Source organism: Monodelphis domestica, chromosome 2, assembly GCF_027887165.1.
Source record: "Monodelphis domestica isolate mMonDom1 chromosome 2, mMonDom1.pri, whole genome shotgun sequence".
NCBI classification, from domain to species: Eukaryota; Metazoa; Chordata; class Mammalia; order Didelphimorphia; family Didelphidae; genus Monodelphis; species Monodelphis domestica.
In genome coordinates, this window is record NC_077228.1 from 223,929,646 (window position 1) to 223,950,538 (window position 20,893).

The 20,893-nt window shown below is 36.0% G+C and overlaps 1 protein-coding gene across 10 annotated transcripts in view; it reads left to right on the top strand.

The window, feature by feature from the left end:
* Positions 1-20,893, top strand: part of LOC100029142 (WD repeat-containing protein on Y chromosome-like) — a 171,965-nt gene that overhangs the window by 85,996 nt on the left and 65,076 nt on the right. For all 10 annotated transcript variants that reach the window (XR_008916421.1, XR_008916422.1, XM_056817246.1 and 7 more), the window contains 3 exons: positions 6,456-6,595; positions 10,917-11,053; positions 13,766-14,049. Coding sequence is in view for 8 of the 10 variants with exons in the window: in XM_056817246.1 (XP_056673224.1) it covers positions 6,456-6,595; positions 10,917-11,053; positions 13,766-14,049 (561 nt within the window). In the remaining 2 variants the exon portion in view is untranslated. The remainder of the gene's footprint in view (positions 1-6,455; positions 6,596-10,916; positions 11,054-13,765; positions 14,050-20,893) is intronic.

Consider the following 20,893-nt stretch of genomic DNA (forward strand, 5'->3'; position numbering starts at 1 on the left):
ACTTCCCCAACAATGTATTTCTGTCCCTGATTTCTCAGATCCTCTCCAAATTTTGTCATTTTCCTTTTCTGTCATAGTAGCTACTTGGATAGGCATGTAGTAGACCTCAAGTTATTTGATTCACATTTCTCTAAATAATAGTGATTTAGAGAATCTAAAGAGAACTCTCATTACTTGTTTGAGAATTGTGTTCATATCTTTAGATCATTTATCAACTGGGAAATGCCTTTAATTCTCATATATTCTACTCATTTCTCTATGTATTTGAGAAATTAGGCCTTTATTAAGAGACTGGTAAAACATTTTTGCTTCATGATTACCATCTATTACTTTCCATCCTATTTACCCTTGTTTAGTTTCTGACCTCCACTTGCCCCAATTTGCCCTCTTTACTATTAGCCCCATCCCACCCCCTTCTCCCCTTCCTCTCCTACTTTCCTATAGGATAAGATAGCTTTCTATACCTGAGGCTCCCCAGACCCGCAGGAAGCCTCAAGGTAGAAGGATAGAAAAAGGATAGAAGTTTTGGATACCCCGAGGGGTGTGGTGGAGCCAAGTTATAGATATGAGGTGGCAGAAATGAGTCACAAACCAGGCCTTATTGATTATAATAGGGCCACAGCATAACCCCGATCTTTAGGATGTCGCAGAGGCATGATCCAATGATAGAGAAAAGAGTGCCTGGCCAAAAGCCAGGACCCAGGTGAGAGAGATAGAGGAGGAAAAGAATTAAATATGGAGCTTGGCCAGAGGCCAAGCTCCAGCAAGGACAGACATCAGTGAGAGCTGAGATCCAAGAGAGGAAGAGAAGGCAGAGCTTGCTGTGGCCCTGTATTTAATCTCTTTGATATGCAAATATACATAATACATAGGGATGATTATCATTGGTTAATAACAAGGTATAGGTGTGGTTTCTCTTAGCCAGGTGAACACAAAGAAACCTATTTTCCCACCTAACCTGGGGGAAGCTGGGGTCAAGGGTCAGAGGCTTTCCCAGCCATGCTCAAGACTGAGCATGCTCTCTTCTAAGCCACTCTGTACATACTAACTGTTTCCCTTGCCCATAACTAGGGGTGGACTGCTACAATACCCAACTGATTGTGCATACTCTTCAATCATTGAGTCAATTCTGATGAGAATAAGGTTCAAATGTTCTCCTCCCTACTCTCCCCATCTTTCCCCCATTATGAACACTCTTTGATGCCTCTTTTATTTATCATAATTTACCCCACTCTATATTTCTCTTCCCCCTCCTCCCAATGCATTCTTCTTTCTCATGCCTTAATTTAATTTAATTTTTTATAAAATTCCATCATATTCAACTCATACTCTTTGCCCTCTGTATATCTATTCATACTCCTTCTAACTGCTGTAATAATGACAAAGTTCTTTGGTGTTATAAGAATTGTCTCCCCATGTATGGGTTGATTTCCCATTATACGATTGTTTTGAGTTTGTATTTGGGAGTCACATTTTCCGTTCATCTCTGATCTTTTCATCAGGAATGTTTGAAAGTTCTCTATTTCTTTGAATACCTAATTATTCCCCTGAAGGATTACGCTCAATTTTGCTAGGTAAGTAATTCGGGATTAAAGTCCTAGGTCCTTTGCCCTATGGAAAAATATATCCCAGGCCCTCTGACATTTAATGTAGATGTTTCTAAATCTTGTGTTATCCTGACTATGGTTCCATCATATTGGAATTGTTTGTTTTTTGGCTGCTTGCAGTATTTTTTCCTTGACCTGAGAATTTTTGGAATTTGGCTATAATATTCCTCAGAGTTTTGTGATTTGCCTATAATATTCCTAGGAGTTATCTTTTTGGGATCTCTTTCAGGAGGTGATCAATGAATTAGACACTTTCCAATTTCCATTTTGTCTTCTGGTTCTAGAATATCAGAGCATTTTTCCTTGATTTCTTAAAAGATAATATTACACACTATTTTTAATAATTTTTTATTTGATCATTTCCAAGCATTATTCAATTAGAGACAAAGATCATTTTCTTTCCTCCCCCCTATAGCTGATGCACAATTCCACTGGGTTTCACGTGTGTTCTTGATTTGAACCCATTTCCATGTTGTTGGAATTTGCACTAGAGTGTTCATTTAGAGTCTCTCCTCAGTCATTTCTCCTCAGTCCCTGTAGTCAAGCAGTTGCTTTTCATCGGTGTTTTTACTCCCACAGTTTATCCTCTGCTTGTAGAAAAGATAATATTACACACTATTTTTAATCATGGCTTTAAGATAGTCCAATAATTCTTAAATTATCTCTCCTGTACTTATTTTCCAAATTAATTGTTTTTCCCATGTGATATTTCACATTTTCTTCTATTTTTTTTTCATTCTTTTGACTTTGTTTCTTGATGTAATGTAATTAGCTTCTGCTTGCCCAATTCTAATTTTTAAAACACAATTTTCTTGAGTAAGATTTTGTACTTCTTTTTACATTTGGCCAATTCTACTTTATAAAGAGATTTTTTTTACTCAGTGAATTTTTGTGCATCTTTTTCCAAAGAGCCAATTTTGTCTTTCAAGAAGATTTTCCTCTTCCATGCATTTTTGTATATCTTTTTCCATATGGCCAATTCTGCTTTTGAAAGAATTATTCTCATCTTTGGATTTTTGTGCCTCTTTTACCAATTAGCCTATTCTATTTTTTAAGTATTCATTTCTTCAGTATTTTTTTGTGTGCCTCTGAGCTGTCCAAACTCTTTTTCATGATTTTCCTGTATCACTCTAATTTCTTTCCCCAATTTTTCTTCTACCTCTATTATTTGATTTTTTAAATCCTTGTTGAGCCCCTCCATTAATTCTTTTTGAGCTTGAGAGAAATTAATATTTTTGTGGAGGCTTTTGTTGCAAAGAAGACTTCATTTTCTTTTTCTGTCTTTGAGTCTACTCTCTCCAAAATAACTTTCTTTGTTGTTTCTTTTTTGTTGTTTGTTCATTTTCCTGCCTTTTTCTTTTCTATTAGTATAAAAACTTTTAAAATTGGGCTCTATAACTGTGGCAAAACAGAATACTTTGGTTCAAAGTTTCTGAGTTTTTGTGCAACTGCCTTCAGAGCTGGCACTGGGATCTATCTGCTTTCGGTTCTTCCCAGATGTAAGGGTGTAAAGATGTAAAATGTAAGGAGATCTGTGTTTAAAAATATTCTCTGGGCCTCTCATGGTCTGTGAGTAGCCCTAAGCACTCTTTTACCCCTTGGAACTGTGACCAGCATCCCCCACTCCCCTGTGTATGTAAGTGCTGGTGTATACTGGTGCTCTTCCTCACCCTGTGACTGTGCCCCAGGTCTATAACTTGGTTCTGTGTATGGGCAATGATACAAGAGACTTGCACTCAGTGAAAGCAGAAGGACACCTGTAATTTTCTTCTGAGCAGTTGTCTCACCTGTGGCTGAGAATTTCTGAAGCTTTTTCTGATACTCAAACTGTGCCCCATGTCTATTGCCTTGGGTGGAACTGTCCTTGTTGACTGCATTTCACATTCATCCCAGTGCAATAGATGCCTAAATCCAACCTTCTAAATGGTTTTAAGCTGAAAAATTACTTAAATTTGTGTTTTGTGGATTATGGAGTTCCAGAATTCATTTTGAGGCATTATATAATAGCTTTTTGGAAGGTAATTTGGTAGAAATCAGTTCTCTGTCATTTTGGCTCCTCCCCACTACAATCATTCTTATCCCAGCCAGACTGATGTCCTTGTTCTTCCCCAAATTGTATATTCCATTGTCTGCTTCTGTGCTTCTATATGACTCATCATATATCTTTTAGAGTCATATTCTTCATCTATAAAATGGAGACAGTAATAACACTACACAAGGTAGTTATGAGGATCAAATAAGGTAACATAACTTTAAAGTACTTATGAATCTAATTATTATTATTATCATCAATCAGTTCTTAAATACTTCATAGTTATTTCTCTTTACAGTGTTGTAGTCATTGTGTAAATAGTTCTCCTGTTTACTTCAATATGCATAAGTTCATACAAATCTTCCCAAGTTTTCTATGATGTTGTCCCTTTGCACATTCATATACCATAATTTGTTCAGTCATTCCCCAATTGACAGGCACCCATTTTTCTAGTTCCTTGTTACCACAAAAGAACAGCCATAAAAATGTTTGTGCTTGTGCATTTGGGTCTCTCTCCTCTCTCTCTCTCTCCACACACACACACACACACACACACACACACACACACACACACACACACTTCTTTAGAGAGTCTATTCAGTAGAAAGAGATAGAGAAATAAATTCCATTAAAATATCCATTTGGTGCATATGTATTTAGTATTGATATTATTTCATTGTCTATGGTACCTTTTAACAAGATGTAGTTTCCCTGTCTTTTTAAATTAGATCTGTTTTTTATTTGACTTTGACAGATTACAATTGATAACCCTGGTTTTTTTTTGTTTGTTTTTTTGTTTTGTTTTGTTTTGTTTTTTCTTCACTTGAAGCATTATAGTTTGGGCTCCCACCTCTTCTCTTAACTCTGTGTGTGTATATCTGTTTCAAGGATGCTTCTTGTAAACAATATTTTATTAGATTATGGTTTCTATCTCATTCTGCTATCCACTTCCATTTTATGGGTGAGTTCATTCCATTCACATTCACAGTTATAATGACTATATCCATTTCCCTCTATCATATTTCTTCTTTTTTATTCATCTGTCTCTTTTTTAACCTATCCCTCCTCAACAATCGTTTTTGCTCCTAACCACAAAACCTCCTTTAATCTGTTCTCTCTTTTATCAACCTCCCTCTTTTTTCTTATCACTTTCTCTCTTACTTCCCTGTTGGGTAAGAGATTTCTTTGCTCAACTAAGTTTGTATGTGTGTGTTTGTGTGTGTGTGTGTGTGTGTGTGTGTGTGTGTGTGTGTGTGTGTAAAGAATTGGGTATAAGCCAGTTCAAATGAGAATGATATTTAGGTGTTGTTCATCTTTCCCCTCCATTGTCTCCTTCACTATGTTCCTTGCCTACTTTTTTCATGTGAGATAATTTCACTCCATTCTTCCTTCTTGAAGTACATATAGTTAGAAAAGTATTGGAATAGTTCAAGCAAGAGGTGATGAGGATTTTGACTAGGATAGTTGTGGAATGAATAGAAAGAAGGGGACAGATTCCAGAAATGCTGCTAATGTTTTTTAAAAGATAAGATTTGATAATTTTTTGGATTTGTTAGGTAAGTAGTAGTGAGGAGTCAAGAATAAATCCTAAATTTAAAATCTAGATGACTCTTGAAAATGGTACCTTCAACATAAATAGATAAATTAGAAGGAAGATTAGGAGGAAAGATGTTTGAGTTTTTGAACCACACTGAGTTCAAGATGTCTATGGAACATCTTGGTGGAAGTGCCCAGCAGTCATTTAGGGACATGAGACTGACATAGTGCTCAGGAGTGTGATGAGGATTTGTTATGTAGATTTGGGAGTTACATACACAAAGATGATGGTTAAATCCATGGGAACTGATGAGATCCCCAAGAGTGAAATGGAAAGACAGAAAAGATCTAATGTATACTCAGACTTAAGAAGAAGAATGCAAATGATGATCCTACAAGGGAAATTAAGGATCTTTCCAACATATAGAGAGAAAATCATGACAATGCAATGTGAAAACACATGGAGGAAAAAGCATCCTAAAGATAAGGTTGGTCAACAGTACGAAAAAAAAATATATGGAGATCAAGAATAATGAGGAAAAGTCATATTTAACAATAAAGAAATCACTTTTGAAAGAACAATTTCATTAAAGTGGTAGGGAAGGATGCAAGATTGTAAGGAGAAGTGAGTAAGAGTTAAGTCAATGAAGACAGACTATAGATAGTTTTTTCTTCAGAGCTTAAATATAAAATGGAGAAGAAATATAGGCCTATAGTTTGTGGAGATGATAGGGTCAAGTGAAAGGTTTTAAAGATGAAAGAGTTCTGGGCAGTTCAAAGGCACCAGGAAAGGAGCAAATGAATAACTAAGCATTCCTAAGAAATACTTAAGGAATAATTTTGATGGATTGGTGGTTTGTAATTCTTATATTTATCATCTTATAGATGAGTATTTCTAAAATTCTTGAAAAGTTTTTTCTCCTGAGTAAGTTAAATATTTTCCTGCAATAATATTTTAATTGATTTACTAGGTTCTTCTTTTAGAGAAAGCAAAAAAGTAAACTTTAACCCACATCATATAGAAATCATCACAAATTCTGAACTGAAAGAATTTGACTGGGGGGGAATTATATTCTATCTAACTATATTCTTTATGCTTAAGTTTAAAATCACTTGACTCCTTTGGATAGAGAGACTAGATGAAAAAGAATCCCCTGAATAAGTGAGCTTTACCTGCTTGAAGAAAATTATTAAAGCAACCCCCAACTTTCTCTTCTTTAAGTTAAGTACTTTCAGTTCTTTTCATCTTTCCTCAGTGATCTCATTTTTATCTATTTTAGCTCATTAGGTCCTGTGAATAAACTACTATTCCTACAGCATCGTTGCACAGATCAGTCTCTACAGAAAGCTGCGATTCTCATAAGTGCTGAAACAGGGAACCTCCATTGGTGGAGCCTCTTTGGGAAAAGGATGGAATATGGTAAGACACAGACTATAGCTATCTCATAGTTTCAAAGGTCTTGAGGCTGAAGCATGGTGCAGAGGAAAACTAATTAGGAAACTTGGGTTCTAGTCACAGAGATATCAATAAGTAACTATGTCAAGTTCCCTAATAATTCTGAACCTCAGCTTCTATATCAATAACATTAGGCAATTGAGACTGGAAGGTGTTTTTATGTCCAAAATTCTAGCATTCAACTTATGCTTTAAATTGGCTGGATACTTTTTTTTTTCTGATTCATACTATTGTCCTTCTGTCCACAGTTCCTATTATTGTCCTTCATCTACTCTGACCTCCAGTCAAATTTTTGCTATTTCCTAAACATATCCTACAATTTCCCACTTCAATACCATTGCTCACACTTCTTCCTTTACCTAAAATGTGTTTCCTAAAATATCTGTGCAAATGCGTGCTGCTGTTCAGTTGTGTTTAGACTCTTCGTGAGCCCATGAAACACATCACATCAATACAGTTAATGGGGTTTTCTTGCAACAATATTGGAGTGATATGTCTTTTCCTTCTCCAATGAGGTGACTTTCTCAGGGTCATACAGGTAGTAAATGTGTGAGGCTGGATTTGGAATCAGGTCTTCCTGACTAAGCTTAGCACTTTAAGAAATGCTAAGCAAATTCCTAGGATGCCTGACCAATAGAGTTACCAGGAACTCAATTTACTTTTGTTCCTATTTCTCTCATTTGTAATTCATCCATATATTCCAAAAAAGTGTTACCAGTTATGCAAAGATGTTGGAGGTACTTTGGCCCAACAATAGTGAAGTTATCTGCTTTGAGCTTTAGTTAGTATATTGTTCCTTTTGGATTTCAGTGGATATAGGCTAAAGTTACTTTTATAATGGAGTGAGCCCAGAGTTATTTCTCTATCTATTGGCTATTTTTATACTGTTTATATAATACATGTTATACATATAATATATATTACATAATATATTATATTGTTGCTTAATCTCTGTGGCCATTAGTCTCTCTTTTTTTTTAAACCCTTACCTTTTGTCTTGGAATCAATACTGTGTACTGGTTCTAAGGCAGAATAGTGGTAAGGGCTAGGCAATGGGGGTCAAGTGACTTTCCCAGGGTCACACAGCTGGGAAATGTCTGAGGCAATATTTGAACCTAGGACCGCCTGCCTGTCTCTAGGCCTGGCTCTCAATCCACTGAGCTAATCAGTTGCCCCCTAAAGCCATATTTTTAAAACACATGTTCTCCCATTGACACTACATGGCTGTCACTCTTGAAACCCCATAACATGCAAAAAATAAAAGTTCTGGGTGAGCCAAAAGTCAATGCATGATAGTTCAAGTAGGGTAAGACCTATTTCTACTGGCACTTCCAACTCCATGAGATTAAATGAAATTTGCTATTTTCACCCTAAAAATGTTAATCCTTACATCTTTTCCATTTCTGTCAGTACCATCATTTAGTCAGTCTCCTATACTTATAACATTCACATTAACCTTATCCTTGATTTCTACCCACCCCTTTCATCATCTCTCATAACCAGGTATTATAAATTTCCTCCCTACAAAATATCTCACCCTTCCTTCCTCTCTATTCCTTACTACATGCCAACACTCTGATATAGGTTATCATTACCACCCATCACTATTAAGGCAGTGGCTTCCAAACAGATCTTTCTGCATCCATTCTCTGCCCCCTCTACTAAAACCTTCATTCTGCTATCAGAATAGACTTTCTAATGCATCGATCCTTTTCACTGCAAAAATCCTTATGGGTTTCCTATTGCCTCCTGAGTAAAGTCCAGGCTCTTTTGTTTGACATTCAAGCAAGGCTTCCAACAATTTGACATCACCATGTGTTTTCATCTTTCTTTCAAATTATCCCCCTCTAAGGACCTTGCAAACCACTCAACCTAAACCACTCAATTGCCTGAACAGATTCTGTGTTCTTATGTTTCTTTGCTTTTCCTCCATCTTTGTCCAAAGACTTCCTACCCATTCTTTAAATCTCAACTAAAATCACACTTATATGTAAATGAAGTCTTTTCTGGTAACATAGGTCAATAGTAGCTATTTCTATAGGACTTTATATATAGCATTTTGTTTTATAACTCTCTAATGTACTTATATCATATGATATACTATATCTTTATCTATATTTGTGTCAGATCCTACACACACGAGATAGTAACTTAATGAACACAAGGACCAATCTTAGCTAAAGTTTGACTCTCTTCCAGCACTTATTACATGCTTAATTTATTGTATTATATTGTATTATTATTATATTGTATTAATAAATATTTACTGAATGATTACTGAATGAAAAGTTAGGACCTTATTATGACAAAACAAAACAACTTAGACACAGATTATCTGGGTGGTTTTTGTATGAATGTTTTTGTTTCCCCCTGTGAAGAAAGTGTGTGTCCCTGGAAAAAGTCTAATGCTTTGGGCTATAATTGTAAGCTGATTCAGATTTTGTGTACAGGATCTGCCAAAGCACCAAATAGTCAGTGATGACTCAGTGTCACAAGATGAGTAGTAGTTGCATCCTTGACAACACCTTCTGAGCTCTTCCTAATTCTCTTCGAGAGAATTCTCTTAATTCCCATGATGGAGGAGAGAAGTCCTTTGCTTAGTGTCTAAAACACTTAAAACTAATGTTAACGTCTTAATTGCAGGCAAAAAAATGTTTTTTGATTTGGGACACAGTGTCTCTCAGCAAACTAAACGCTGCTGTAATAACTTTCATTAAATAGAATGGGAAAATACTGATAACATACACAAATGAATTCCTCCAATTGAAAATTATTTGGGATTGAAATGAGGCAATATCAATACAAGTCTTCAAAGAGAGTCTAAATGAAGAGTTTCAGGATAGGTTTCCAGACTCTCTCTGCAGGTGACCTGGCAAGTCTAATGGACATGTTTTATAACTCAGTGACTACAAGGAAATTCAGAAGAGGAGGCAAGCTCAGCACCAAGATAAGTGGGGAAAACAGATGAATAGGCTAGAAAATTCTGAACCCACGCTATAAATAGAGATGACAATCTTTCAGGTACCAGCCATCTGACAGTTCTAGCCCCACTGCAGTTGGAAATTAGAGCAATGTAATTCATGTTACAGACTCAGAGCTAGGAAGGACCTTAGAGGTCAACTCAACCAAATGTTTCATGTAATAGAGCAGAAAGGATAAATGACCTGTCTACAGCCTTTAAGTTCCAGCTCAGGTTTCATGAAAGGTGATCAAATGTCCCTCTCCTTAAAGCATTCTTCCCCATTGAAGAAGCCCCTCAAACTCAACTTCAGAATCAGATCTTTATAAGAGTGAGAAGACAGAAGGACCCTGAGAAGTAATCTAAAGTAAAGGAAAATTCCAGAGAGCACAGTGGAAGAGGCATGCAATGCCAGAGTAGAACATAGCCAAGGAAGTGTTGAAGGGGGATGAATGGGAAGTGGAGGCGTTTGGCTTAATCTTAGCAGCCCAGAATTGATTTTATCGGTAGAGAAAGAGGTGTGTTTGTTCAATATTGAGTTTGAAGCACAGTACACAAATGACCTTTCTTGAGCTCAGTATCTTGTCAGATTAATAGGATGCTCTGTATCTCAACCGTGCCCTCAACAATGGTCAAGAGGTAAATGGGGAGACAACTGCTTTGACCTCAGCAAGAGGATCTTGGGGTCTCTTCCATCAGTGAAGAGATCTTCTAAGGAAGGAAGAGTAATGGAGAAAAAATAATGTCTCATACATTAGGCTATTCTGTAATCTATTAAGATCTTAAAAACAAAGTAACCTAAAAGGTTGAATAGTGATTAATGTATGTAACAAAGCAGCATTGCTACACCTTTACAAACATATTCTGAGCTATTTTTCCCCATTGGGTATGTCTATGTCAAGGTTCTGAAACCTAATATTTATAGAACCCTGAAAGGGAGGAGGTATGGTAAGACAGGAAATTTTGATGGAAATACAAGTTCAGAAAAAAAGAGGAAAAGAATACAAATTGTGATGCCATCAAAAAGGTATGGTTATTGCTCAATCACAATCATAAATTAATCTGAGTTGAAAAAGTAGCTAAGGAATTAAAATCATAAAAGTCTCTCCATCCTGGGACCAAATCACCACTACTTCTGTAAGTCAAATGATAATCTTTGATTGATTCAGGGGAAGATACACAGAATCTGGCAAAATACCTTTCCTAGGTAAGTTCCTATTAAATTCTATCTAAGGACTATGTATATAGCATTATAACAACTGGCTTACCTGGAAAATAATGAGGTCTTCTGGATTGAATGAGTTATGTATTTTCCACTCCACACAGGCAAATTTTATGCTCCCTTAAAAGAGGATATTTCTGTGACTGGATTGTCAGCCACCAAGAATAACCAACTCCTGGTCACGGGAGACTCCAGTGGCTTTATTCAGGTGTGGGATATTTCAGACTATGGAACCACCCTGGTAAGTTTTCATGAGATGATAATACAAGAAATCAGAATATAACTTCCACTATTTCTATTTCTCTCCATCTGTTATGGGTGTTGATATTTCTGTCTAAGAAGAGGAAGGGGAATCTAACACACACACACACACACACACACCTTCTTGGCACCAATGGTAACTCCCTTTATATAGCAGCAAGCACATTGTCTGGTTTAAATAATCCTAGGTCTGAGCCTCAAGTCTCTGATTGACTCTTCTGTTGTCTTTCCCTGAATATAAGGGACTGAACACAGATATTTTTCAAAACAAAATTCTGAACACACACAAACAAATATTTCTATATACAAAGAGACATGGAAAAAAGATCACATTAAAGCCACAGATCCCTTTAATCAGCTTCCTTTTCTTTTTTAACTATATAATTTCAATATGTATTTTTCAAACATCTTGCCTGCCTGTCTGTTTACTTCACAACTTCTTTTAAGAATGTAACAAGTTTAACATGTTACTTTCAAAACTATCCTGATTATCTATATTTCTTTCCAAATTTTCTTTTCTGAGAAATTTATAAATTCTTTGATGAACCTCTTTTCTTCTGGGGACTGAGGACAACAAAGTCCCAGGAAGCATTTCATGTTTCGACTTTTTAAGTTTAGGTTTCATGTTTTATTCCTAAAACAATAGTTATGGTTATTATATCATATTTAAGTACTTGCCAATGTATACTTAGGGTTTTTTTTAAGTTTTAAATATTTTATTCTTGTAAAAGTGAATAAATATATATTCTGTACCTATCTACTTTGTATAATGAGTTCCTTTCTATTAGAGACCCTATTAATCCCTTCAAATGGGAGATCCTAGGCATGGTCATTAACTTTAAGCTATTTTTCCTCAGAATTCCTTAGGGAAGCAAATGAGAGAAGAGTCTGAGATCCCTCTGTGCATCCAGATTCCACCAGAATTGAACCTATAACTGATCAACAAAACAGCCATTTGTAGTTACAGAGAACTCATGATGAAATATGCCACACACCTTTTGATAAAATAATGATGACCTCAGAGTGCCACTTGAGATGATTTTTTCTGGACATGGACAACTCAGGAATTTTTTTGTCTTGACTACGTGTTTGTAACATTACTTTCTCAACTGAGGGAGGGCAAGAATGAGAGAGAGAGAAGGCAGAGCTTCATTTGAAAATAAAATACATTTAAATTTTTTTAAAAAAGAAACAACCTAATCTGTGTGAGACCAACTCCTTATAGTAAAACCAAGTCCAAGGTAGACTAGTTTCATTCCTGGAGGATCTTGCCCTTATAGAGGAGAATCAGATTCTTCTCAAAATCTCTTTATCATTAAGTTCCCTACCCACTCAGGGATTCTAAGAAAAATCACTTAAACTTTAGGTTATTTCAGGACCAATTACAAACCTTTGCAGGGCAGGAAGGGGGCATTCCCAATTTTAAAAAATATAAAAAAAAGAAAAGAAAAGAAAAAGAAAAACATAATGCTTACCCATGTTCTACATGAACTTTTTTTCAAGGTTCCATTTGTCTTTTGTCAAAGAGTCCACTAGAAAGACTCAAGGAATATGTGTCATTGGAGGGGTCTAGCTCTAGAGATAGGAAATGTGTCACCAGAAAGGATTCAGTGATACAGGCCACTTGCAGCACTGGAAGAAATCAATTTCCACAAATACTATCTAGAAGGGATGATTGCTATCAAATAAGCAATTTCCTCCCTCCTTCATTCCATTCATCCCAGTGCCAGTAAATATTCTATTTCATCTATAGGTCTTAGAGTTAAATAAGAAACTATTATTGGAAAAAATAAGGTTCAAAAACTTGTGCTTCATTCAATAGTTTCATTATCAGAGGCTGAATACCATTGGTGTGATTGACCATCCTTTAAGTTAGGATGTTCACGATTCACATTGATTCTCTGGGCCTGGAAGGAGCCCTTAGGATTCAGTTTCTCTTGACCTCAAGCTCACCACATTAGAATTCATCTCTACCATACCAGAAAAAAGGAAATCTATCATCTTAGATAATATCCTCTGTGACATAAGCTGCTCATTCTAGTATTTAACTTCCCTCATCTTCTAGAAGTCATTTTGAATGAGATAGATAAGAAATGCCATTCCACGTTTATAGTCTCCATCCTTCTTAATCATACCATCTAAATTTGGAAACTCGTGGGGAAGTATCTTTAAGCTATTAGATGTGAAGTATTTGACCATGTTTACACTTTTAAACTAGTTGTTTTGTTTCTCAGTAACCTTGTTTCTTCCATTAATTGTCACATCTACTGCCTGATGATATAGGGATTGTTCATATCAACAAGTCCAGTTGTATAGATGTACTATACCAAAACTTTAAAGAAGTGACAGTGTGAGGGATCAAAGGGTGGCCTTGGAAGAAAAAAGATTCAAGTGTTGCTTCTGATACATATTATTTATGTGACTCTGACTTAACTCTCAGGGCCCAATGTAATTTTTCTAAGACTATAAGACACAGACAATTTAACTTAGCTACATAAGTCAAGTGAATTTCTACACAAGCAAAATCACAAATCTTGATATCAGTGAACTCACAGATCTAGACCTTTCCCACCTCAACTGAACAAAATAAGACAAAATATTTGGAATCCTGTGGAAATGGTGTATTCATTTTGCTCAAATCAGCAGCTCTTGTGACCAATTGTTCATCTTTTCTCCATTATCAATCCTTTAGAGTTCATCCAGTAACCCCCTCCTCCTTCGGAGCTGGAAGGCCCACAGCTGCACAGTTGTGAGTGTGGAGCACTTCTCTTATGGCTCTGATTCTTTCATCATCAGTGGCTCTTCAGATGGGACCTCTGGGTTGTGGACTGCAGAGGGGACATTTGTGGGACTATTTGGACAAGAGAAAAAATGGAGCCTGAGAGTGCCAGCTACCTATTCTTCCCACAGAAATGCTTTCCAGGGAATGCCAGTCTTGGATTCCAAATTGGAAGATACAACTATTGAAAAAGACAGGTTAGAGAACTTTTTTTTGTTGTTGTTCTTGTGCAAATGGTATTCAATGACTCAGAGTCCTACAGGATCCTGTAACTAACTGTATAATGAATGATGATTTTCCATATGTGGAGAGAAAAAGTTCCAGATTACACTTGTAAAAAGAGTGCTCGTGTGTACTAGTTCCACATAAAATTATAATATATGGCTTTAATGGTTCTCCTACTAGTCTCCTTCTACATTCTACCTCAGCTTACCTTACACTAAGGAAAGCAACCCTCTTTAAAAGGGGTGCAACTTTGCAAATCTTGCTTTAAGGTGCCATCATTAAATTCAGTCGGGATTTTGGTGGCTGCCTTTTTTTTAAACATATATCAAAAAATTAGAATAATATTAGGATTTAAAAGGTCCAACTGAAGTAGCACAAGTATATGCACCAACTATGTTTTTTTCTGAAAACTTGTAAGGGATACTCTCTCACTCTCTTTCTCTTCATTTGTATACTGGACAGAAAGGGGACCACAAATCATATAGCAAGGGCCAGGGGAACAAAGACTTCTGTCCATTGTTCTTTGGTGTCACCAGAGTTTCCATCAGTTCAAAGGAAGTGGGGGTCACTCCTTAGCAACTTGTACTGTAGTAACAACCCACAAAAATCCCAGCACCTAAGCTGCAGAGTTAGGGGAAGATGTATGTATCAGATACAAATGAGATGTATCATCAATATGGATTCTCTTTATCTGTCCTTTCTTCCTAAAGTTCTCAAGGCCCAAATTCTTTTGAATTTATTTGTTTTTTTTTGTTTTGTTTCATTAAAATTCCCAGGTATCTCCCTTCTTCCTCTCCCTTTTCTGCATTAGGGAAGAAATTATTTGAATGAAAGGTTATATGTATATATAAAACTATGTCTTGCCTATCTCTATTTTTCAGTTCTCTCTCTGAAGATGGAGATATACAAGTCATCCTTCATATGATAATTCTATTGCTATTTATAATGTTCTCTTGGATCTTTTCACTCTTCATAATTTCATATAGGTCTTTCCATCTTTTAAGCTCATCATTTCTTACAGCACAATAGTAAGATTGTGATGGAGTCATGTGCCACAACTTCTTTAGCCATTCTCCAATTGATAGATATCCCTCAATTTCCAGTTCTTTGCCACCACAAAGGGAACTGCTACAAATATTTTAGAACATACAAGATCCATTTTTCCATGATCACCTTAGGAAACACACCTATTAGTGATATTACTGTGTCAAAATTATGCATAATTTTATAATTCTTTGGGAATAATTCCAGATTGCTTCCCAAAATCATTAGATCAGTTCCATTCCTCCAGCTGTGTAATAGTGTCCCCATTTTTCCACATCTCCTCTGACATTTGTCATTTTTCCCTCTTATCATTTTAACCAATCTGATAGGTGTGAGATGATATCTCAGTTGTTTTGATCTGTGTTTCTCCTAATAATGATTTAGAATATTTTATCATATGGTTATTTATATATTATTTGCACATGATTGTGATGGAATACTACTGCACCTTAATAAATGTTGCATGTGTATATGTGTATGTTTATAGCTTTGATTTCTTCATTTAAAAAAGTCTGTTCTTCTCTTTTGCCCTTTTATCAATTGGGGAATGGCTAATATTCTTGTTAGTTTAACAAAAATTCTCTATATATTTTAGATATGACACTTCTGTCTTAGAAACTATCTATAAAATATCCCACCACATTTTTTGCTTTCCATCTAATCTTGTCTGCATAAATTTTGTTTGTAAAAATATTTTAATTTAATATAATCAAAATTACCCATTTTATATCTCACAATACCCTTCCTCTCTTGTTTATTCATAAATTCTTCTCCTATACATAAATCTGATTGGTATAAAGTTTCTTATTCTTCTAATTTGTTTGTATCTCCCTTTATGTCTAGGTCAAGTAAACATTTTTATCTTATCTTGGTAAATGGGGTAAGATACTGGCATATATGTAGTTTCTGCCAGACTGCTTTCTAGATTTCTCAACAATTTTTACCAAATAGTGAATTCCTACTCCAAAATCTTCAATCTTTATTTTTATGAAACATAAGGTTACTATAATCTATTTTTACTGTCTGTTTTATGCCTGTTCTATTCTACTGATCTGCTTTTCTATTTCTTAACCAGTACCAGATAGTTTTAAACTAATCTATTAAATGTCATACCAATTAAATTACCAAAATTTATTTCATTGAACCAGAAAGAATAATAATTCATTTGGAAGAACAAAAGCTCAAGAATATAAAAGAACTTAATGAATAAAAAATGTAAAGGCCCAAATTCAAGACATAACTCTCCCAGTGACGCCTAGATAAAAATCTTTTCCATTGCCCTAGAAATTTCTCCCCTTTTAGACCCTGTAACAATAGGACCACACAGAAAGAGTTGCGCACAAGCAAGCAATACTTAGGGCAAATTTATGCTTCCAAATCTGAGCACCAATAAGAAACTTCTGCTTTGGGCTCTTGATCTCCTAACTGATGACTGCCTTTCTTAGAACATTTTCTGAAAAGTCCCAGCTATACTTTACTTTACCCCCTTACTTTCTAGCCATATTCTCTATTATCTACTTATAAACTGAAGATATCTTCCCTCAGAATTCTAGAATTATAAGCCATATTCAAGTCAACCCCCCCCACACACACACACACTCTTCCTGGACTGGATTACTCCTATATTTTCATATTCCCCTACTTATTCCCCTCTAGAACCCCACTCCCTTGCCACTACAATCTTATAGGTGTTGTGTTCTTTCATTAGAATGGAAAAACCTAAAGTGTAAGAATTTTAATTCTTTTTGTTTCTACTTGTGCACATTGCCTTGCCCATAAGTGAATACTTAATAAATCCTTACTGGTCAGCCTAAAATAATTACACTAAGACAAAAGTGTAATGTAAAGAGGACTTGGTCAGGTAAATTTTTCCTGAATTATATTTGAATGATGATATGAGAGGGGTAACTTTTGTGGATTGAAAAATTAAGTTTTCCACTAGAATTCCACACAGAATCCACTAGAACCCAACTCCAATATGCTCTCAGGTCCATTATAATTGTCCTACTCTATTTATGAAGTCCATGGGCCTCAGTTGCAGAGTTTACTCTACAGAGGGAAAGGATAAAGAGAAATACTGGAGAGGGAAAAGTTTTTTTTAGGCAGAAGCCAGGTAGTGAGAATAGAATGAGATCGGTCTCAGGGGAATTTTTAACACTTCCAGATTATTTCCCTTAATAATGAGTTTCCTTATCTCAGTTGAAGCATGACTATCTGTGACTTATCAAGTAACTAATAGTTCTCTTTTATTTTGACTTGGGTCAAATTCATGACAGCCTTTCCTAGACAGATTGCTAGTCAAGCATATTGATTAGCCATATAAAGAAATGCTTACCAACTTACAAAGTGCATTTTTACCTGACCTTACCCATTCTATCCAAGAACCATAAAGATATGGAGATGTTCTTAATGGAGAATATTATAAGCAAAAATTTATTGATTTCCCACAGAGCATCTGAACAGTCTGATGATCTATGAGCCTTGACAAATTTCTTGCCCACACTTCAATGTCTGTGAGGACCTTTCATAATTTATTTCAAACCTTGATTAGATAGAATTATTTTATTTTGAAAGATTCCATGTAGAAATCCTACCTTATTCTCAATTCTCCTATTAGAGAACCTGAAAACTTGTATAACTTTGAATTAAATGTATCACTCTTAAAACGACATAGTGAGGATCATTTATGCCATGTCAGGTTTGCAGTTTTCAGATAATATCTTTCTCCAAATGACTCAAAATGTGTGTGTGTGGGGGGGGGGGAGCTGGGTGACTCAGTGGATTGAGAGCCAGGCCTAGAGACGGGAGGTCCTAGATTTAAATTTGGCCCCAGACACTTTCCAGCTGTGTGATCCTGGGAAAGTCACTTGACCCCCATTGCCTAGCCCTTACCACTCTTCTGCCTTGCAACCAATATATAGTATTGATTCCAAGACGGAAGGTAAGTGTTGTAAAAAAAATGGGAGGTTTTGCTGTTGGTTGGTAGGTTGGTTGGTTTTGTACAGACCTATGATGTCAATGCAATAGAAAGCTCCTTGTGATAAAATTTCTTCAGCCAATTATGAAGATTAAAATTGATGTTCAATAATTATTATATTTTAAAAGTTTTATTAATAATAACTAACGTAAAAGAACTACCTATACCCAGCCTGCTCATGGAGGAAGAGAGCGAGGGAGGAGTTACAAATGTAACCACGCAACATGGTGGAGAGAGAGGAAAGGAATTCTGGGAAATACTTAAGGACTTGTAGGGGATGAAGTCCAAGCATTCAAATTCCACTTATACACAATGAAGAGAAATATCTTACTCTGATTCTAAAGAGTCAGTGAGACATTAAAAGATTTTCCTGGGACAATGAGTAGCACAGTGAATGGAGGGCCATGTCTGAAGTCAGGAGGACCTAGGTTCAAATCTGAATTCACATAATTCCTAGCTATGTGACTCTGGTCAAGTCACTAGTTCCATTTGCTTAGCCCTTGCCCTTCTGCTTATAGCTGTTGCTAAGACAGAAAGTAAGGATTTTTTTTTTATCCATTTTGCTTTTTGTTTTCACTTTAAACATTACTTTATTTGGTCATTTTCAAACATTATTCATTGGAAACAAAGATCATTTTCTTTTCCTCCCTCCCACCCCCCGTGGCCGACGCGGGATTCCACTGGGTATCACATGTGTTCTTGATTCGAACCCATTTCCATGTTGTTGGTATTTGCATTAGAGTGCTCATTTAGAGTCTCTCCTCAGTCGTATCCCCTTCCCCCTGTAGTCAAGCAGTTGCTTTTCCTCAGTGTTTTTACTCCCATAGTTTATTCTCTGCTTGTGGATAGTGTTTTTTGGATCCCTGCAGATTATTCAGGGACATTGCATTGACACTAATGGAGAAGTCCATTGCCTTCGATTGTACCACAGTGTATCAGTTTCTGTGTATAATGTTTTCCTGGTTCTTCTCCTTTCGCTCTGCATCACTTCTTGGAGGTTTTTCCAGTCTCCATGGAATTCCTCTAATTTATTATTCCTTTTAGCACAATAGTATTCCATCACCAACATATACCACAATTTTTTCAGCCATTCCCCAATTGAAGGGCATCCCCTCATTTTCCAATTTTTGGCCACCACAAAGAGTGCAGCCATGAATATTCTTGTAAAGTCGTTTTACTTATTGTCTCTTTGGGGTACAAACTCAGCAGTGCTAAAGCTGGTTCAAAGGGCAGACAGTCTTTTATAGCCCTTTGGGCATAGTTCCAAATTGCCCTCCAGAATGGCTGGATCAATTCACAACTCCACCAGCAATGAATTAATGTCCCTACTTTGCCACATCCCCTCCAGCATTCATTACTTTTTTTGCTGTCATGTTAGCCAATCTGCTAGGTGTGAGGTGATACCTCAGGGTTGTTTTGATTTGCATCTCTTTGATTATAAGAGATGTAGAACACTTTTTCATGTGCTTATTGATAGTTTTGATTTCTTTGGCTGAGAACTGCCTGTTCATGTCCCTTGCCCATTTATCAATTGGAGAATGGCTTGATTTTTTGTGCAATTGATTTAGTTCTTTATAAATTTGAGTAATTAAACCTTTGTCAGAGGTTTTTATGAAGATTGTTTCCCGATTTGTTGCTTCCCTTCTGATTTTAGTTACATTGGTTTTGTTTGTACAAAAACTTTTTAATTTGATGTATTCCAGATTATTTATTTTGCATTTTGTGACTCTTTCTAAGTCTTGCTTGGTTTTAAAGCCTCTCCCTTCCCAAAGCTCTGACATGTATACTATTCTGTGGTCGCCTAATTTTCTTATAGTTTCCTTCTTTATGTTCAAGTCATTCACCCATTTTGAATTTATCTTGGTGTAGGGTGTGAGGTGTTGATCTAAACCTAATCTTTCCCACACTGTCCTCCAATTTTCCCAGCAGTTTTTATGAAATAGTGGATTTTTGTCCCAAAAGCTGGGATCCTTGGGTTTGTCATATACTGTCTTACTGAGGTCACCCTCCCCGAGTCTATTCCATTGATCCTCCTTTCTTTCTCTTAGCCAGTACCAAATTGTTTTGATGACTGCTGCTTTATAATATAGCCTGCGATCTGGAACTGCAAGGCCTCCTTCCTTTGTATTTTTTTTTCATTATTTCCCTGGATATCCTTGGTCTTTTGTTCTTCCAAATGAACTTTGTTATGGTTTTTTCTAGATCAGTAAAAAAATTTTTGTAAGTTCCATGGGTATGGCACGAAATAGATAATGAGTTTGGGTAGGATGGTCATTTTTATTATATTGGCTCGTCCTACCCATGAGCAGTTAATGTTTTTCCAATTGCTCAAGTCTAGTTTTAGTTGTGTTGAAAGTGTTTTGTAGTTGTATTCATATAATTCCTGTGTTTGTCTCGGGAGATAGATTCCTAAGTATTTTATTTTGTCTAAGGTAATTTTGAATGGGATTTCTCTTTCTAGTTCTTGCTGCTGAGCTGTGTTGGAATTATATAGAAATGCTGATGACTTATGTAGGTTTATTTTGTATCCTGCCACTTTGCTAAAGTTGTTGATTATTTCGATTAGCTTTTTGGTTGAATCTCTAGGATTCTTTAAGTAGACCATCATGTCATCTGCAAAGAGCGATAATTTGGTCTCCTCCTTGCCTATTTTAATGCCTTCAATTTCTTTTTCTTCTCTAATTGCTACTGCTAGTGTTTCTAGTACAATGTCAAATAATAGAGGTGATAATGGGCATCCTTGTTTCACTCCTTATCTTCATGGGAATGCATCTAGTATATCCCCATTGCAGATG